General features: G+C 41.3%; 1 protein-coding gene across 1 annotated transcript; it reads left to right on the forward strand.

Moving 5' to 3' along the window:
- The first annotated feature begins 3,746 nt into the window (after nucleotides 1-3,746).
- Nucleotides 3,747-18,133, forward strand: macroh2a2 (macroH2A.2 histone). The gene is made up of 9 exons (XM_028604000.1): nucleotides 3,747-4,035; nucleotides 7,265-7,442; nucleotides 8,426-8,532; nucleotides 10,208-10,405; nucleotides 11,601-11,699; nucleotides 12,586-12,685; nucleotides 12,796-12,885; nucleotides 14,339-14,513; nucleotides 17,599-18,133. The coding sequence occupies exons 2-9, from the start codon at nucleotides 7,271-7,273 to the stop codon at nucleotides 17,762-17,764; spliced, it is 1,107 nt and encodes a 368-aa protein (XP_028459801.1). The 5' UTR covers nucleotides 3,747-4,035; nucleotides 7,265-7,270; the 3' UTR covers nucleotides 17,765-18,133.
- The last annotated feature ends 3,887 nt before the right edge of the window (nucleotides 18,134-22,020 follow it).

Genomic DNA, 22,020 nt, shown 5'->3' on the forward strand with positions numbered 1-22,020 from the left:
TCTTAAAAACATCTCCAGACTCCGACCATCACTCTCTGAGTCCGTGGCAGAAACCCTCATACATGCTTCCATAACCTCCCGTTTGGACTACTGCAATGGAGTCCTGTCTGGGGTCCCCAGCAAAACCCTAGACAGGCTCCAGTATGTCCAAAACTCATCCACACCAAAGACCTGGCAGCACATTACCCCAACCCTCATCCTTCACTGGCTCCCAATCAAGTCCCGCATCAAATATAAAATCCTCCTTCTCACTTACAAATCCCTGCATGCCCTGGCTCCACAGTACCTTTGGAGACAGAGCCTTTAGTGTTGCAGCCCCATCCCTCTGGAACACCCTCCCTGCAGATATCCGAAATGCTACAACCCTGGACATTTAAAAAAAACAACTGCTGAAACACCACCTGTTTACTACAGCCTACAACCTCCCTTAGCTTAGCACTGTAATTCTGTAAAGTGTCCTTGGGTTTCATGAAAGGCTATAGAAGTTATTATTAGTATTATTATTATTATTATTATTATTACTCCCAGGTGGTCTCCACTCTGGCAGAAAATAATACAGAGCGTATGATTTGGGTTTATGTTGATTATAAGTTACTGGCAGGCATCGCAGCCATCGAATCACCACAGAGTCACCACTGTGCTGCAGCACACGGACAACATATCAATGACTAGAAAAAATTTAATTCAGAATGAAGTCTATTAGAATGTTAACCTGAATCTTCTCCGAATGACATTTGTTTTCCTAACATGTTCATGTTTTTCAGGTCAGAGGGTGGATAATACAATCAGCACTTCATCCATTTCATTATTTTATTTTGTCTCTCTTTATCGTACTTTATCGTCTTTTTTCAGTTTTTTTATTTCAAATATTTTTCTTGTTATGACTTTTTATTCATTGATGACTGGCAGTATGAATATGTATATATGTTAAAATGTAAAAATATCTTTGCTGTCTTCAAATAATGATAATGTCCTGGCTGTGATTAGGTGTTATCAGTCTGGATTTATGAAGAGTGTCCCATAATGACACACACACACACACACACACACACACACACACACACACACACACACACACACACACACACACACACACACACACACACACACACACACACACAGCTGCCATTCAAGGCCCTGGCCTGCCCAACGGAAGGACTTTGACATGTGAACAGAAGGAGCCAGGGATTGAACCGCTGTGATTACTGGATGTATATACAGGTTAGATTGTTCCTATGTACAGAGTTGTGGTAAAGGTAGCACACAGAATACTGTTATAAATATTGGGTGGATAATAGGTTACTCTATAAGCTACAGTATACAGGGGTTGTTTTATGTGCTTATATTGAGACAGTACAGTCCTTCTGCTTAGACTTACCTATGGCAATGAAAGGATACAATACACATGCTATTGCACATTGTGTGTTACACTATGATAGCAGTATAATACGGTAAGTGTAATTTTACAGGATTTTAGAATATCACATAGCTATTTTTATTTGGTTATTGCCACTAATTATTTCTTATTACTCATTGTCTACTTGTATGATGTGTAGTATCTAACTGAAGTGAACAGTGATAGCATGCTTTCTACATGCAACCAGACTCTTCCTGTCTTCCTGAAAATCAACTTGCATTGCTGAAACTAACTTTTTGTTATGTACTCCATCAGATCATATCTGTGTCTATTATTGTCAAAGTTCCATTCTGATTACATGACAGTGCAGCATTGTAGATTGATTTCACAAGTCACAATATTGCACAGTTGGAATAATAATGTAGCAAAAAAACAAACCAGACATGATGTCCATAGATAGGCCTGTAATCAATAATTGTCTAATAGCAATATTTTTTAAGTAATCAACGTTATTTTGTTTAATCACAATGAATTGCTAACATTGGCTAAGGTCTTAAGGTGTATGAATGGTGATTGGTAATTGTCAGTTTTATGTTCATTTAAGAAAAAAATACAATGTATATAATAAAAAGAGGCGTGGTTAACTTTTCTAAGCTGTGTACTTGTGTTTTTACATTATCTGGGTCACATGACAGTGATATAAACAGAAGATGTATCCTGGGATTTAATGAAAACTTTACTATGTTTTAAAATAAATACATAAATAATTTTTTTTATTTGACTGAAGGAGACAATTATATCGTTAATCACAATCACTTCTGAGACAATTCATTGTATAGAAAAATTTGGATTTGTTACAGCTCTATAGATGACCTGTCTCAAGGAAGTTTAAACTGCTTGCAGCACGTTTTCAGGACATACTGATTAGACAACTGGCCGTGATTTAATACAGGGTTTCTGCAGGTTTCACCGAGTCAAATGTAAGACTTTTTACGACCTTTTTAAAGCTTTAGTGCGTAACTTTTTGATATTAACGAACATCCGTTACATTCAAGCCATTGCCACATGAGTTGCTACAAAGCTAATTAAGACTATCAGCTCCACACAACTCTCTCTGGATTTCTCAGTATGACTATGTTCAGGAGAGAATTCCTCATGGGAGCGGCAGAAACTACACACTATAGATTAAAGAACACTATAAATGAAATTTGAGACCTATATCACAACGTCAATATCAGAGTCCGGAAACATCACTTAACTTGCTCTTCCCCATAGTTGAAGAACAAAATCTGTTCCCAAAGAGACTCGCCCATCCTTGCACTCGGCTGCAATGTTGGTCTCATTTGTAGTGGTAATACAGCAAATAATATTTGGAGTACAGACAAAGAACTACAACACCACAAAATTAAAAAAACAAACATTGTAAAGCGCTGCAGTAGCATTTCAATGACAAAATGTAGACCTGTTTAAAATTATTTGAGACCTAGAACACAATTTTTTAGCAGATTTAAGACTTTTTAAGGCCTAAAATTTTGATTTTGAAATTTTACACTTTTTAAGACCCCGCGGAATCCCTGTAATTTGAGCAGTCCACCCAGGGCCGGATCCTGGTCCTGTGAGACGGCTGGGCACATGTCTGAGGCCTTCCACCTCACAAAATGATCCACTCCATCAGTGGTTCCCAAACTTTTTTTGCAGGGCCCCTCTTTTTATAGATACAAATGTTTTCAAGCCACCCCCTGGTGGCTGCCGCTTCTGTATTCTCTTTTTAACCTGTAACATTAGAGTAGACAGGCCCGTTTTGTTTTCCCTTTCCCTTGCCAGTTTGTTTTATTTGTTTATTGATTTTGCACCATGTGCAGCACTTTTCCTTTACTCCCTCACCTTAATTGATTTGATGTGCAACCTTCTCTATATGTTTTCAAGTTTGTATATAGTATTTATTTGACCACTTACCATTAAGTGGATATGGCTGTCATCTCCCTTCATGGATCTATTGGCTTTGACATATCAAAGATGGAGTCAAGTGATCTGATTGGCTCGCTTGGGATTTCTCCTCTGATGCATCAAACAGTCTGCCAGCATCATCTGCCTGAATTCCTTCCCACTGTCTGCATGTTCAAAGAGGAGAGACGCTGCCTGTAGGCTACTGTTTCACAACCTGTTAGACCTGGAATTGTGCAGATTGCATTTAGAATTCACATAGAGCCTTCAGTAAACCATTATGAAACTGCCTGGGAGGCTGGAAAATATCATGTTTAATAGCCTGCTCCAAGGCCTTATGAGAGGTCATTTATTGGTACCATTTAGGTATCTATTGGACCTCCGACGAGAATTTATTATAGGGTTTATTTATATTTGCTTTGCTTCCAAAACATTGCTACCTTCACATCTGAGCACATTGCGTTCCTTTCCACCAACATTGTCCTTCTTGAAGCCATGTTAGGGGGGCGTTTTCACTGAATTTTTCCCCTTTGCAGCATCAGTAGCACAGAGCCTGCCTCCAACCAGACTACGCCGTTCCTGCCTGCTCTGTGGGGTTTTTCTAAGGTCGGGAAGCTAGATTACGCGCAAGGACAGCAAATACACAGGACCAAAACAAAGCGCGCTGTCGTTCACCGCGGGGAACTGTCTGTCTGACGTGCAGGAGCATCTCTGACTGAAAGAGGACAAAACAGGTAGAACTTGTACGGTTTTTCATTTCCCATGCCCAGGCGCATATCCGGACTGACGGAGACGCTTTCCATGTCTGATGTGATTACACTGTATGCTGAGGATTAGAGGCTACATGAAAAAAGAAGGGGGCGGGCGGGGGCATGTTAAAAGAAATAGGTCGTTGTGGTTAATGTCTCTATTGTAGAATAACACGCGAAAGTGTCTCGCGGAATGTGTGTAGGCTTCTGAATATTTGTGTTTAGCCAAACGAAGCCGACCTGACATGACGTTAGCTAACATTAACCCTTAGCTCTATGTTTTATTTCCCCCGGCTGAATAGGTGCCTATAAATAAGCCACCTCTCCGTTTAGTCGCCGTGTCAGGCTTTTTTCTACGATTTAAATAACCGAAAAGTCAACCTTAACGTCTGCGCAGCTACGTCAAAGGGGTGCTCACTGTAACGTTAGGTTCGGTAGGCTACTGTAACGTTAGCCTATATGGCCCCGGTCACATTCCCGTCTTTTTCCATTGGGCTCGTGCGCCGAACACCACACGCACAAATGATATCCCTCCACCTTTAACGGCGGCACTGAGCTGCATTAATGCATACGTGTAAATGATGTGTGTGTGTTCCGGCGGCGCTGCTGCAGGCCGCAGCCTATCACACCGCTCAGTGCTGGAACTTGTTTACATGGAAACCTCGGGGGGTGAATGGTAACCTTTCCTCCCTAACATGAACGGTCAACATGCGGCTTGTAAAAAAAAAAAAATTATTAAAATGACTGGCCTTATGGCACCCGAGATAGTGGACGTGACGTATCTTGTTTTTCCTCCTAGTATAGCACTACTTAATGGCCCTATTACAGATTAGCCTGTGCCTTTTCAATCAGTTGTGTTAGCATACAGTGTTGGAGGATGCTTGCACTATAACGTTACCGTGGGCTGATACTTTACTGACTTATTCACTCTGCATATTTCGAATTGATTTATCTAGGATTTGATTTGGTAAATATAGGTTGAAAAAAAACATCTAGGTCTTCCCATCATCTATATGTGTTTGTTACACATTTAATTCAACCCTCATAAATCATTTGTAAAGGGGATGTATGTAGCCTACGCTTCAGTGCAATTTCATTATTATCCAATTATTGCTTAATTGTCCAAGCAGAAGGGTTTATGGAAAAGTAGTTAATTTCCTTAATTTTTGGCAAACTCTAGCCCTTTCAATTCCACCAATGTATAGCACTCTGGTTTCATTCCCTAAAATATCTGTATTATAAAAGAGTCAGTTCACTTTAATTATAAAAAGGTGGCTGGAAAATGTGCTAAATGATCTATGTTTTGGTTTTATTTGCTTAGGCTTTGGACTTTGAAATTTAAAAAGGTGTGCAATTTTCAGTCTTAGAAACAAACACCCCTTAATATAACGCAGTCCAGTACAACACCACCACTAACTATGACCTCACTGCTAAACATATTGCTGAATGAACATCTGTATGAAAGTGTAAAAACAACCTGAACATTATAGGAATATTAAAAGTTTTTTTTGGCAGAACAGTTGTATTGGATTGTACTAGATTGTACAGGTGTGCCTAATAAAGTGACCACTAGGTGTAAACTGTGTATAAATCTATAATTTACCACAGCTGTAAAATGCTGGAAAAGCTTGAACATGCAGATAAAAAATGTTTCAAAAGTGCTTGGATTTGACTTTGGAAAATGTGTAAGTAAATGAGTCTAACTACTTTCGAACACAGAAATAATAAAAAAAAAACTGTGTCCAGCGTGTTCTGTGGATTATCCAAAGATGACAGGGACACTGTGTCTGGAAAGAGATCTTCCTGATATATCTTTTAAATAAAAAATGTTAATGCTGTGACCACTACAAACAAATTTCCTTTCACCTCCATTGTATTAAGGTGAAGGGCGGCATTAATCTCAGACACAGATATGTCAAAACCTGGATATATATATATATATATATATATATATATATATATATATATATATATATATATATATATATATATATATATTAGGGGTGGGAATCACCAGAGGCCTCATGATACCATATCATCAGGATACTTGTGTCACGATACGATATTATTGCGATTTTAAACATATTGCAATATTCTGCGATATATTGCAATTGATTACCTTTTTTCCAACTTAAAAATTTTCCCAATTTTAATTATGTCCCCAAAAGGAAACTTTATCAACATCTGTTTTATCTAAAAAGATACATTTCTCTGTTTGTTCATCTTACTTCAATTGTATTGCTGCAAAATGGGATTGTCAAGCAGAAAAACTGACCAACACACATGTAATAAAAGATCGAAACTTGGCGTCTCTGTATTGATACAGTATTGCCACATAAAATATCGCGATACTATGCTGTATCGATTTTTTTCCCGCACCCCTAATATATATATATATATATATATATATATATATATATATATATATATATATATATATATATATATATATATTGCTTTGGATCTTTAATGATTCTCTGAGCCTTTCTCTTGCAGTGCCTGGTGTAGATATCCTTTTTACGCAGGGTAGGGCACGGCCTATCTATATCGATGACGATTAATTTACTGGATTGTGTTGGTGCCGCCGGAGGTTCCAGCGGATGTCTCTCATTTTTGGCCGGATATCCGTCCCCTTCCTCTGTCTTTGTGTTGGCGTTCTAACCTCTGGTGGATTTGTGAGGACTATGGTTAACTGCTCCTCAGATCTCTGCAGGGTAAATCCAGACAGCTAGCTAGACTATCTGTCCAATCTGAGTTTTCTGTTGTACGACTAAAACTACTTTTGAGCGTACACATGTTCCACCAAAACAAGTTCCTTCCTGAGACTATTTAGCAGAGACACCGTGGCTCCATCTGGCGCTTAGCACTGCCCAAGATGATTGTGATTGGTTTAAAGAAATGCCAATAAACCAGGGCATGTTTTTCTCCCATCCAGGAATGCTGTGTGGACTACCCAGACCTTCCTCCTCAGCGCGGTGGAGGAAGGTCTGCCAATGCGAGACTATGGTTAAAGAAATAACCACCTGGTTAGGGTTAGAGTACAACCGTGTCTAACCCTAACCAAGGTCTGGCAATGCAAGACTAGGCAGTGTTTAATGTATGTTACCACTCTTTCACAGGGCCTTTCATAGTATGTATGTTTTCTGTGTAAAAAGCTGCTGTATATGTGTCTTATTATTATGGTATTGACTTGCTGTGGCTGTACTCTGTCCAGAGCACGATGTCAGCCAGAGGAGGAAAGAAGAAGGCCACCAAGCTGTCCCGTTCAGCCAGGGCAGGCGTCATCTTTCCTGTGGGAAGGATGATGAGGTACCTGCGCACCGGCACGCACAAATACCGCATCGGTATGGGGGCGCCTGTCTACATGGCAGCAGTTATTGAGTACCTGGCAGGTAGGGGGGCCACAATAAGTCAAGTCTGGAACAGCATACTGTACTGCTGTAAACATATCACTGTTATGTACTGTTGCATGTGTAATGTATGTGTTATATGTAAATATTCTTTGGATACAAAAACAAATCATGTAACACTACCTCTAATGCTTCCACAGCGCTTTATTGTAGTGCATTGTGATCATAAATAAAGTACGACTATAACGTAACGTTTCCCACGGCGCTTTATAAAGTTTGTTTTTAATTCTGTGATATTGTAGTTCTTTCTCTCGATAGTCCTATTATAAATTGCTGTATTACGACTACAAATGAGACCAACATGCAACTTATTTTGCAGCCAATCTAGACACCAGTCCTATAATAGCAATGAGGAAATTGGGGAATTGTTTCAGACGATGTTTCTGGACTCTGATTTCTGACTTTGTTGTGATAAAGGTCTTACATTTCATCCGTAATGGTCTTAAAAAGGTCTTAAAAAGTCTTCAATTTGACTTGGTGAAACCTGCAGAAACCCTGTGTATGAGACATGTAATAAGTATATTTTACTTTTTTGATTAAATAAAAGCACGTCTACACAACTATACGTGTCTGGCCCTTGATGTGATTCTAATTTTCCAGTGTGGCCCTTAGGGAAGTTGAGTTTGACACCCCTGGACCATCTGCAAAGTATTATGATAAAAAAAACTCTAGCAATTATAACGCAAACATAGTTTATTATAGCATGGGTCTATTTTTTTGGAAATAGGAATGGGACTAAATGTCCTGGGCCATAAAGCCAGTAAAACAAAGAAAGAAAGAAGATGTTTACTTTATGTTTATTTGCTATGTCTATGTCCACATTACTGAGTTTGGTCTAAACTTCTTAAACGTTACATTGGTGTTCCTGGTGGGCTGGGAGTCACACAGTGGAAAGTAAACACGTTGAAATACCTGAACACACACTGTATGTTTGACGGCTTTCACTGTGTTTTCTCTTCTTGAAGCTGAGATCTTGGAGTTGGCAGGAAACGCAGCGCGGGACAACAAGAAAGGCAGAATAACTCCCAGGCACATCAAGCTGGCTGTGGCCAACGACGAGGAGCTCAACCAGGTAACAGGGACTATAAGTGGCTGACTAATATTAGGTTATACTCTTCTTGAAGTCAGAGACAGTTTGGAATGTTTTCACTTCTCGAATCAGAATCAAAATTCTCAGTCCCCTTAGGGAAATTGTTTAGTCGCAGTTGCTCACAGTCAAATTTAAGGTACAAATATGAAGTAAGAAAAGAGCGAGTCACTAAATGTATAAAAGTAACGTAAAGCAACATTGCTACAGTAAGAAATAAAAACAAGTAGAAGTAAAGTGAGATTAGGTTAAAGAGTAGGTTCAATAGATCAAGTTCTTAAAACAATTGATTGTACAAATGCTATAGAGCTCAACAGTGACCGCCCCCTTTTTTAACAGCTCTGGTTCCGGAAGGGTTTTTTCCCCATTCAATTGTTCTGTTGACGTTTCACAAATTGCTTGTATAAAGAGTTTTAAGCCTGGAAGCAAATCAACCAGCTACGAGAGGAATCATGACCATAAAAAAAAAAAGAAACTTCAGTGGTAGAAGCTCGCTCTAGATGTTCACGGTTACGCGGCTACAGTAAACATTTCCATAGTAACAGCGAGTTGGACCAATCGGAGAAGTCGCTGTTACGGATATGATTGTGGGTGGTGTAGTATTTCTCCATAAGATCGCCAATAAAACGTGTTTTTCCTAAAACCAGGTTGATTTTATACAGACTTCTAGCTTGCAATCATAGCAATGAGGAAATTGGGGAATTGTTTCAGACGATGTTTCCGGACTCTGATTTCTGACTTTGTTTTTGATGTTGTGATAAAGGTCTTACATTTCATCCATAATGGTCGTAAAAAGGTCGTAAAGAGAATATATATATATAATTCATAAAGAAATTTTATTAAGAAATGTGATTGCTGTGTGGCCGGTTAGCTCAGTTGGTAGAGCGGGCGCACATAAGCAGAGGTTTATTCCTTGATGCAGAAGGTCCAGGTTTTGAGTCCGACCTGTGACGGGTTTCCTGCATGTCTTCCCCCTCTCTCTCCCCTTTCATATATCAGCTTTCCTATCCAATAAAAGCAGAAATGCCCCAAAAGGAATTGCCTATGGAACAAAAGAGGACTTGGGTCTGTTTTTTGTAAACAGGAGGAGCACAGTATTCTCAAGAAGGCAACGGTTTAAATGAAGAGGCAAATGGGTGTCCCTGATCTCCCACAATGCTGTTTGCCTTTTTTAGGGTTCTGTTTTTTTTTTTTACATACTTGGAAATGGAATGCCTGACAGTTTACTGGAAGTAGATATGTCAGGATATTTTTTTGACAATATGTAAAAAATGCATGAGACATTAACAACTTTCAAATAAATGCAATGGTGCAGCAATAGGAAATAATGTTTGGGATCGAATAGTTGTAATCATGTAATTTTCTATACGTATAAAGGTACTGCCCTCTCAGGATAATGTGAGTTAAAGTCTTCTCCCTGGAGTGCGAGGCATATGGTTTCAGATGACAGCAGATGGTGTGTGTGTAGCAGCTAATATTTCAGCAGGCCCAACACTGTGGGTAACCTCAGCTGGGACCAACCACAGTCATTTCACATCTGTTTACACAAGACTAGTCACCATTTCTTAAGAGAACAAAGACAGAAGAAATAAGGAGTGTTATTGTATGTGGTAGCACAGTACACAGTCAAATGGTGATACGGAAATGTTTTCTCCATCAGCTTCTGCGGGGGGTGACCATATCTAACGGAGGGGTTCTGCCTCGGATCCATCCAGAGCTGCTGTCCAAGAAGAGGGGAGGCCGGGTGAAAGCAGAAAGCCAGGCGTCCATCCCCGAGAAGCAGGAAGAAAGCTCAAAGAACAAGAAACCTGTCAGAGCCTTGAAAAAGGTTAAAGGCAAACGAGGCCGCAAGCCAAAGGTCAGTCAATATAACAGAATACTCACGGAGATGGGCGGGGGGCAGTTATTGTCTCAGTAGGCTTCAAATTAAATGCGTTTTTAGATTCTTGAACACCGTCTAAAACCACATCACAAGGCGCCCTGGTAGCTCCCCTGGTAGAGTGTTCGCCCCATGTACCAAAGCTTGGTCCAGATTCCGACCTGCGGCCCTTTGCTACATGTCTTTCCCCTCTTTCTCTCCCTTTTCCTGTCTACAACGGTCCTATCAATTAAAGGCCAAATTGCCCCAAAAATTATCTTTAAACCACATCACAAACAGCAGAATTAGGCGGCTGCATCTAATTATTCATTTAACTTTTCAAAACAGACAAACTGAGTGACTTGGCAGTTGAATGGTTACCTCATATGATAGACCCCCCATTCTCTCCTACTCTCTCTTCGCTGTCAACTGTCCAATAAAAGCAAAAAACAACAATCCAACAATCATGCCCACCTTATGCAGTGATTGGACAATGCACAAATCAATTATTATCAACAGCAGGAAAACAATGATTCAAAAATGATACTTTTTTTAGTACTTGAGTTTTTAAAGTATAAATTGTATTATTTTTTTAAAGCGTGACAAAATCATCTTGAGTCACGGTTCACTTAGTAGCCGTTTTTGGAGCTTTCAACCACTTCTCATGGTAGGGCTATAGTACAGATCACTAGAGTCAAGTCCAACACAAGTCACAGTCCGAGCAGCTCCCAGATCCAGTTGAGTTAAGGAGTTGAACTCTGTCAAATACATTTGCTTCAGAAAACCACAAGATATGGTTGAAAGCTCCAGATAGAGCCAATAAGTGGACCTTGAGTTAAGATTATTTTGTCAAGCAACTGTGTCCACAGTTAAGAAGGAACTTTGACCCTTTATTTCATTAAATAAAATATGCCACAGTGCTCAATGCATCTGTATTAAATCAAGAATTTTGCCAAAATAAAATGAGCTAGAAATGTAAGACTCCAGAAATGAGGAAATAAGTACAGACAGAATACATAGAATAAGTAAACAAACAACAAACAAGAATTTGGAGGCTACCTGTTGAGCCTTGACACTTCTTGACACCCAGTGTCAACAAGTTTGATACTAAGCTCGCTTATTATTTGTTTAAGCTGTACACTCTGTTATAATTTAATGTTGGTTTAAATGTGTCTTTTTTTCCAATCTGACAAAGAGCACAGACAACGAGTCTGTACCAAACTCCACAGTAGAAGACGGCCCGGGAGATGGATTCACCATCCTGTCAGCAAAGAGCCTGTTCCTTGGACAAAAGGTAATATTTGTGTATGAGAGTCTCTGAGGGCCAGCTCTGCTATTTTGAACTGAAGCTGCTGATAGCTAATGAAATGACCAGTTAGAGTAAATATGTAATCATAAAGCCCAGTTCAGACCAAAGATTTGCAACAAGATGAGTTGAAACTTCTTAAAGTACTTGTAACGCGCCGGTCTGCAGCGTTCTGAAAGCGTTCTGAAAGCTGCCAGTTCACACCAATGAGACAAGACGAGACGAGACTTTCTATTATCTCTATAGCAACCACTCTTTGTACTTCCGTCCGGACTTCCAGGCTTTTTTGTAGTTGGATATATCATTTGTAAATGTGAATGTGGATGATGTAAGTGATGGTGAGATGCTTGCTACAGCTGCATTTCTAGTGAGGAATCAGCGAAAACGTTTGATTTCTCTGGTTCACGACTTTGCTCTATGTGCTCCCTCTCTTCAGTCACTCTCTAGCTTGCTCGACCACATGCCGTGCTCAGTGGCGCTCGTTGAGTCTAAAACTGCCATTTTCACCAGCTGACAGTTTGTAACATAGAAATAAAATGGATTATGGATCATTTTATTTCTATAGGAGACGTCTCTTACGTTGTAAAACCAGCCTGTGGAGACTCGACCAGCTGAGTCACAGCGACGCATTCGGCTGGCATGAGTCGAGCTGAGACGGGCCGGTTCAGACCCTGCAACGTTCTTCAACGGTTTTGTCTCATCGTCAATCTTTGGTCTGAACTGGGCTGAAGAGTGACAACAGTGTTTGCTCACTGGGATGAAAGGCCAACCAACATATCAGTCTAGTTTTCGACATTTACCATATTAAAGGCTAGGACAGACAAGTACAGCAGCTGTTCACTCACACTGTGTTGATGACTTTGTGAATCCACAGCTTTCACTAACAGAGAGTGAAATCAACAAAATTGGAACAATCAAAGTGGAGGGAATAATTAACCCAACAAATGCAGAGATGGACCTTAAAGACGGAGTGGGTGAGGAGGACATGTGCATGTGTACTTTCTTTTTCTTATTAACACGTTTTCAGACTTGCCCCTACCAATCCAGTCTTGTGTTCACCTGCTGCTGCTGTGCCGTTTTTCAGGAAACGCCTTGGAGAAAGCTGGAGGCCGAGAGTTCCTGGAGGGAGTCAAGGAGCTGCGGAAAGCACAGGGGCCTTTGGAGGTGGCATCAGGTACACACTGTCCAGGGGCCCGTTTCAGGAAGGAGGTTTAACAAACTCTCAGTCTAACACTGATCTCTGAATCAATTTACCCTGAGATGGAAACTCAACTCAGAGTAGGTTGACTCAGAGTTAAGCGCGTGCGCCACCACATTAGAAAGGCAGCATGAATGGAGCCATGATACTACGATTCACCATGGAAACAACCACATACAAACTGGCCAGAAATACTGCTGCACACATACAGCGAGTTTGAACATATATTTAGTTAAAAAAAAGCAACACAGCGGCTGCTGCAAAAGAGAGAGAATTTGTGTGGGAGAAAATTGCTGCAAGAGTATATGTTTAAGTTCCAATATATATATTATGTATTAATATCATATTTAATCATAAATATAATATTAGGTGAAATGGTATTGAACCTATAATCTATTTCATTTAGGTGCAATCTTGTGGGTGAAAAAGTACTGGGTTCTGAGGCTGCAGCATTGATTAATTATGTGATAAACGTTTGGTAGAAGGGTTAACTTACGTTTCTGTGTGTGTAAGTGACAATCTTAGACATTGGTCCAGCATTAGGCGAGAACGCTGTAACCGGCATCCACAGACCGGGCTGCTATGTAGCCCTATGGGGCAAATGTGCATTGTCAATTTGGTCCACTAAAATTAGTTTTTTTTTTGCCACTGAAAGGCTCAGATTATTATTCTAAGTGTCTGACAACATTATGGAAAGGATGCCTACAGAGATAGACCTTCTTCAAAAGAGTAAAATGCTTTTTGTTTCACCAGAAACAGCTCTGAGGTCGCTAGCACTAAGCCCCCCAGACTCCATTTAAAAAAACTATACTTTTAGCGTGTATAGAACCAACATATTTTCACATGTAAATCTGGTTATTTCAACCAAAACTAGAGTTGTGATTGTTGGAAAACTGGAGACGACCCTAAACTGCTTTTCATAGTTTTATTTGTTGACTTTAAAAGAAGTGTGTTTTACGATTATAAAATTACTGTTTATTTACATGGAGTCTGGTGGGGTTAGCGAACGCAATTTTGCCGATGTTTTTATGTCTAGAAAAAAGATCTTACTCTTTAACAGAAAGGTCGACCTCTATAGGGGTCCTTACCATAATGTTGTCAGACACACAGAATATTAATCTGAGCCTGTCAGCGGCAAAGACTAGATATTGTTTTAGATTTTGGATATCGTAACATCGATCGACTGTTCTAGCTGTTTTGATTATTTGCCTTTACCCACTAAGTCATTATATCTACATTATTGATTATTATTTATATCAAATTTCATTGTGAAAATATTTTGTCAAAGTACCAATTGTCAACTTCAATATTTTCGCAATATCGACATCGATGTATTTGGTCAAAAATATTGTAATATCAGATTTTCTCCATATCGTCCAGCCTTACTTCCATTGGTTAAACTGAGTGTTTGTTTGTGTTCCCCCTGCAGTGGCAGTGAGCCAGGCCAGTGGGATGGCAGCCCGCTTCATCATCCACTGTAACGTCCCTCAGTGGGGGTCAGAGAAGTGTGAGGACCAGCTAGAGAAGACGGTGAAGAACTGCCTCTCCGCAGCCGAGGAGAAGAAGCTCAAGTCTGTGGCTTTCCCTTCACTCCCTGCTGGACGGTGAGCTCCACTCGGCTCACTTCAAACCCTCTGTGTGTCAGTCACTAGTGCTGCTAATGCCTTTCTCCACTCAGAGGTGACACGCAGGTCACTGGCGCTTGTATACTCAGACCTGAAGTTGAAAATGAACGGCTGGTTCAGTCAGAGCACACGACTGTCTATGCACTTTCACAGGGAATTTGTTTGAATTTGGAGGTACAAAAAACAACCAAACAGCAACACAATAAACAAGGCATAAAACATCTTAGCAGCACATCTTTCATCACTTTAAATGTGGACAATGTCAAATGAATCCCTCGAGATTGTCTGAAAAAGTGATTTGTAAAAGTGTCACTGAGAAGACCCAGTGTGACACTAATCAAAACGGTGCATTCAAGAGCTGTGCAAGTTATTAGCTTTAATTGCACAAGGAACAAAAGAAAATGTGTACTTGTTTGTTTTTGCTCTAGGGAGCCTATATCTCGGCCCAGAGGAAACAAGAGTGGGTGGTCAAAACCTGTCTGTCAAAGGTCTTTGGTAGAGACAGCTGCTGTCTGCTTTGGAATGCCTGTGCATTTGTTTCTATCACTCAGCAGGGAAACAAAGACTTTTGTTAAATAATTAGGACCTAGTAACATTTCCGTATCACAGTCAACATGCCAGGAATACATGCAGTCAGATGAATGTAAAGACCACAGCATCACAAGATAAAACATGCAGAGGACTGTAATACATGTATCTATGAATCATCATCTCTTATGTACAAATAAAATAACATCAGTTGTTGAGGAGATTCTACTCAGATCAGGTCATTTCTCCTCCCAGCGCAGGGAAAATCATATTTATCTTCATATTTTTAATGAATTAACGAAAATCTGGCAAAATCCAGCATGTGAGCAAATAACAAATAAGAGTCCTAACTTAAAGCTTTAGTATGTAACTTTTTTATAATATTGGACGTCCGTTATATTGTTGTCGTCACTTTAAGAAGTGATAGTGAGCGATGGCCATTAAAGCTTTAGAGCGTAGTTTCTGTCTCCCCCATGAGGACTTCTAAGTAATGACAACAAAACTGTCGACGCGTCCACATGATACAAGCCTTCCGTGATCACCCATAACACCTTAGTGGATATTGATGTAATTTAGGTAAACAGTGATGTTTGCCTACATTTACCTGCAGTGCTGTCAGTAGGGCTCCTCCTTTCTGCTGGGGTTAGGGGCGTGTGTTCAGACCAACACAGTGGGGGTGCAGCGTGACCCGGCAAAACCGATGACCCAGGCTCAACCTTTGTGGCACAACAATGCAACCTCAACCGACGAGGGCCTATGGTGGCCAGTTACATGCACGCCAGTTCACATTTCTGGTAGAACCCCATATTTCCAATGTTGGCCTCATGGTCGTCACAACCAAAGATAAAATAATACTACCGCCTTAATAACTTTCCAAAGTTGTAAAATCCTGCCTTAAACTCTATTCATACGGGATTCGTATCATGTGGGGACCTCGTGTGATTTAAACCCCTCCCATCCCCCCACATCTGAGTTTTGCGTGGCGCATTTGCACGGGATACGCGAAGCCTGCTTTCACTTGAATTTATTGACATATCTGTACCCCGAGAGTTGGCTGCCCGGAGGCGTGCGAAAGGAGGGCCAAGGTGAGGCCGCCGCACCGCACTCAGGTCGGGGTTTGGTATCTTTTTGGGCCGGTAGAGGTTACCAGACGTGCATCCCCTATCCCCGCCGCGGGGGCACCCACACAGCATCCCCGTCAGCCCTCTGGCGAAGCCGCAGGGAGCGCATCGACTCGGGACCGAGGTCTCCGGTCAGGCTGTGGTCCAGACTAGGTTGGTCACGAAAGGCGGCGTCCACAGCCCCCCCCGCAATTCCTTATCTGTCTTTGCGAGAGGGATAAAAAGGTGCACAGGAATTCGCCTAACAAATAATAGACGACCCCGCCAAACCACAGACATGTTGATTCGCACGGGACTAATATTATCACAGGACCTCGGTGTTTGCCGAAATATGGTAGGTCTTCACAGGGGAAGTTAACTTTACAAATTACAGACATGGCTGATTCGTACGGGATAGGGCTATAGAGTATTCTAAACTGCTGTGCCGTGTTTTGGCTTTAAACCTATGGATCTGTCACTCACAGATTTGCTCTATTTGTCTTTGTTCTATTTACTTTACTTTTGGTCTATGTATTTGATTTCTTACACACTGCTGAAGAGCTGCTAAACAGACTTTCATTGTACTCTGAGCACAATGACAATAAAGATCGATCTATCTATCTATCTATCTATCTATCTATCTATCTAAACTGCCCTTCTTGGTGTATTACAGCACACCTGCCCCAACTCAGCTGACACCTGCTAACCCTACCAAACAGAATATTGGCTAATATGGAGATGGGATGGCAATTATCAGGCTACACCATATCACATAAACCTTTCTGATTTCACCGACTCAACAGTAGAGCTTGGGTACCTAATTCAGTACTTTTTAGGCACCGACCAAATTGCCTCTAAAATCAGCATGCAGCATGCATCTTTCAATATCTAGTCTATATCCACGACGTTACACTTCCGGGAATTACTCCGTTGCTGCCGGGAATTTCGCCGTATGTCCCTCTTTTCGGGAAGCTCTCTGTTCCGTTCCTCTTCCTTTGTGTTGGCGTTCTAACCTCCGGTGGATTTGTGAGGACTATGGTTAACTGCTCCTCAGATCTCTGCAGGGTAAATCCAGACAGCTAGCTAGACTATCTGTCCAATCTGAGTTTTCTCTTGCACGACTAAAACTACCTGGGCCTAAGATGCCCAAAAACCTATCTTAAAAAAAAAGAATTGGTATCGTTTAGGAACCAGTATCGAAGTCACAAAGTCAAGTTTACAATAAAGGATACCCCGCCCTACTGACCAGTATCATTACTTGCACAGTGCGGACCGTTTCAGTATTTTGGTGACTGTATTTTTAACAGCAGTAGTGATTGGCATATACAGTTTGTCCAATGACATTTTACAGCGTTGTGGTTTGTAGTGTGCAGTTTTTCTACATGACTCTTCACTAGTCAGTAATGGTTATTTGACAAGCTGAATCTCTCTCACAGGAACGGATTCCCCAAACAAACGGCTGCCCAGCTCATCCTCAAGGCCATCTCCAACCATTTTGTGTCATCCACCAGCTCCTCTCTGAAAAACATTTACTTTGTTCTGTTTGACAGCGAGAGCATCGGAATATACCTTCAGGAAATGGCCAAGCTGGATGCCAAGTGAGGATTCTTGTTCTAGGGGATTGTTTTTCTAACTGTTGTTTGTTGCAGGTGGTCTAGATGGGTTATATGACAGTAGGGGGGGTTTGATGTGGAATCTGTCTTGGTTAAAGAGGAAAAAAAACAATATGTGTGAGTGGAGTGCTGTTCACATTTATGTTCCACTGTCCCGTCAAGAGATTGCATTCTTTATAGATTAGATAATTTAAATTCGTACAGTTTGCCATTATGGTTCCTTGTTTCAATGATGTTTTTACATTCCATGTACAAATATAACAGTTTTCCTGGCCTCTGTAGTTTCTGATACAGTTAGTTTACTAAAAAACTGTGGTTCTCATTCTGCTTTAATAAAACTCAGATGTTTTACACCAGAGATCCACACTTACATTTCTTTCTTGTCTCATTTTTAAGAATATTGTTTTGAAAAGGATACATTTTATGAAACAAGTATCTAGTGTTCTAATACAGTAACAAATGCACATATACACTAAAATATATACTAATTCTTCAGAATGTCAAGTAGACCTCAATGATTGGAGCAAGAGCATTGATAGCAGACATCAGTTGTAATTCTATCGTAACATGCTGGCAGCCGAATGCACAAAACATCCACAGGCCAAGGACCCTGATGCACCAAGGCTGCTGTCGGCCGTCGGCCCAAGTTGGGCCCTAGTTTGTGTGGTGTGTCCCGCGCCGTCGCCACGCGTCGGCCTTTTTGTGGCGTCGGTCGGCTGTCGGTTAAACAATCCATCTGATTGGCTGTTCAGCTTGAAAACGGTAGTGAGGAGAAAAAACAAACGACTGTGAGAGCGCACGCGGAAGGCTCATCTCATTTTTCATCTCGTCTGATCAATCCAACACAGTACACACACACAGCTGTCAAAACTGGCCAAAAATGACGTTTGCATGTTCCATCTAAAAAAACAAACACAAAAACAGTTTTTAAAGGGGTGATAGAATGATTATATAGGGTATTTTACACTGTTCCTTAAGGTCTCCTAATGGGGTATGTAACATTGGTTGGGCTGAAAATTGGCCGAAAGCTATTTTATTAGGCCCTTATCTACCCTGTGAATATGGCTCTATTTGGAACAAGAGCTTTTCTTCCAAATATGGTATGCTCATGAATATTCAGAATGAACTACGTGCTGATTGGTTTGAGCAAACTACATAGAAACACATGGGAGACTCGACAGCAGGTCTCATTGCAAAGTTATACATTGTTTGTCGGACTATTACGTTATTAAATTCACTTCTGAGACTTTTTTAAGCGAGAAATCAACTATATAAAGCTCAAATATGGGACGTTTTACGAAAATTGATGACTTATTGCAAATTTGGTAAGACTGTGTGTCAGAGTTCAGCTGCCGGTGCTGCCTGTGTTGCTGCCTTGCTGCACGGCCTGCCTTCCTCCACAGACCCCGGCCTGCTCTGAGCTCGATTGAGCTCCGTTACGGCCTGCAGCCCACAACACTCCATACCCGCGCAAAGTCACCGTTTTGGGGTTAATGAGCCAAACGCTGGTGCTCTGACAGAGCTCCAGGGCCTGCAGCTCCCCTCTTCCTGCTAGCTAAATGGCCCGTGTGTGACAGTGATAGCGCGGTCAGCGAGCTTGTTACACCAGCAATCTCTTACAACAGTTTCAGTTGAGTGAATTTTGTAATGGAATAGCAGAGATCTGCGCGACCTAGATTCAGAAGACTACCTGATCTCAGGTCAGTTGTGTAGCCTATGTAAATGTTGGGGCGTGACCGTTCTCTTAATACACCCATGGGCTTACAAAGGTTCCGGTTTTTGGGAGGTTGACGTCAACTTCCAGCTTTGTTGGGATTCGCCCGTTTTCAGCGGCAGTTTCAAAATATGAAATTTTCATAGTAAAGGGGTGTCAGTGGGACTTTGAGCTTTTATGTATGTCCTATTTACCCACCGAACTGTCGTTATTCAACTGTGACAGGGTCAAATCGGTTTTGCATTCTATCACCCCTTTAAATAGTGGAAATGTAGCATGCAACATACACAACCTTCTATTTCATCCTTACTGACCGCCAGAGGCAGTGCCTAACTGAATATATTCCGTATCGCGCTTGCGCAGGTCGAGTATTTATATCAACAAAGTCACCTGGGACCTCGGGGTGACCCTAGCCAAGGTCTTGAGTTCCGGTGTCACCCCAAGCTCATTCCTTTTTCATCTTCTCGCTAAGCAGGTCGTCTACCATCTGTGGTAGCATTAGCTTTTTTTTGTTACAATGCTCGCCGCTTGTAGCCTTGCGATTTCGATCGGAGTTGCAAATTTTTTCGCCCTCCAAAGGCCGCGGCTGAGCTGTCCCTCTTCAGGGAAGGGGGACGGACGTATTCGCCATTCGGCTTCAGGCGAAGCCTCGGACTGGCGGACGCCTCCGGACCCACTCGCAACTTCTACACTCTGTAAGATTGTTTTGTTTGTGTTGACATTGTGTCAGTGAAGGTAGTGTGCTCGCTTCCCTCTCCTGTGTACAATTTTTTCATTTCACTGTGACCAGGGCTGGACTGGCCATCTGGTATACTGGGCATTTTCCCTGTGGGCCGACGCACTTTTGGGCCGAATCGCCGATATCATTTATAGGCTTTTTTTTCTCATTAAGAACTGACAGTGGCCCATTGGTTAATTTTCTTTATTGGCACTGGCCTGACCCAATCAAATCCAGGAAGGGTTACGTTACCTTGTGTAAGCATGGACGCCTGGCCAATAAATGCCATTTAAAGGGATTATTTTAAGGGCGGGTCTTGACATGGCCATAGTGGGATTCGTAATATCGCCGCCCGGCCCTGAGACACGAGCTGTAATAGTTCTGCTGGAAGTTTAGCATTCACGTTAAAATGGACAAACGACCACCAAAGCGCAAGGGAGGTGCAGAGAAATTACGGGAGAAAAAAAAAATGAAGAATCTACAGGCGGATTCCTCAAAATGTGCCAACATTTCTGACATGTTTGGGGCTGTAGTAGCTGCTTTAACATCAGCATTACCTGAAGTAGAGGAAGGAGAGAAGAAGCCGAGGAGGAGGACAGTGACCATGACAGGGCCATGTGGGCGCTATGTGCACCTGACGTCCTAACGACAACAAGCCTACCTACCTAACTAACTAAACCTAACTGCTTAAAAGCTTACATTGAAAATGCTAGCGGTTGGCCTGTTGTGTTGATACAAGCATCAGTGTTCCTTTAATTGCTTAATTAGCTAATGTTATTCAGTAGCATTGCAAAGCCAAAGTTGCTTTGCGGGATGCCAGTACCATTTTAACTATTGTAGTGTTCAGCGAGCCTATTCTGTCCTTGTTTCACGTGACTGTTGACTGTAACTCATTCCTGATCCTATACTGCCACCGTCTCTCTACATTGCCCAGACATTTAAGCTGAATTAATTATACCCTAACTTAGCTGACATTTCTCTCAGTTTCTCACTCTTTTAAAGGTTACCTTGTTAGAGTAAATCTTTCTTGTTCATTGGTGTGGGCCAAGGCAACATTTTAACTGACTTCACTGACAATACACACTTGTATACTTAACTGTTATTAATTTGAAATTATACATTAAACTCTTCGTCTTTACTTGCCTTTGAGTATGGACATTGTGAACTCTATGGCCTCCAGGTCGTCAATCAAAAGTGAGAGTACACTGCTTCTCTTGTATTGGTGCTCTTCTCCAGGGCATATACTGTTCTACTCTCAGCTTTATTGTAGCTTTTCGGAAGGGTTATGGTTATGGTTATTGTATTTAGCAGACACTTTTGTCCAAAGGGTAAAAAATGAATGAATGAAAAAATTAGTTAGAATAAAATAGTTAAAATTAACAGTAAAGTTTTTAAAAGTTGCTAAGCCAATATAAAGCAAAATAGGTATAACATTAATAATGGCAATACAATATCAATAATAAAAAAAATACCATAAATATACAAATCATAACTCTAAGAATGAATGAATTATTTAAGTGTAAGATCAACAGATAAGTCTTGAGACCCATCTTGAAGGATCCAAAACGATCACATGAACGCTGAACACTAGGCAACTCATATCATAGAATGAACGCATATTTTAAGAGGACTGTCTGCAGGGAATGTGTCTGACCAATCACGGTGGGTGTGGGCCGCCGGGGCCGACGCTTCACAAGACAGGTCGTCTCATCCCTCTAAAACACATTTCCTCGTTGCCTCTCTCCTCCCACGATTTCCTCTCTGCGTCTCTCCCGAGCCTCCTCGGTGGGACGGACTAAGAAGCGAGGAAGGG

This window comes from Perca flavescens, chromosome 17 (genome assembly GCF_004354835.1).
Source record: "Perca flavescens isolate YP-PL-M2 chromosome 17, PFLA_1.0, whole genome shotgun sequence".
Taxonomy (NCBI): Eukaryota; Metazoa; Chordata; class Actinopteri; order Perciformes; family Percidae; genus Perca; species Perca flavescens.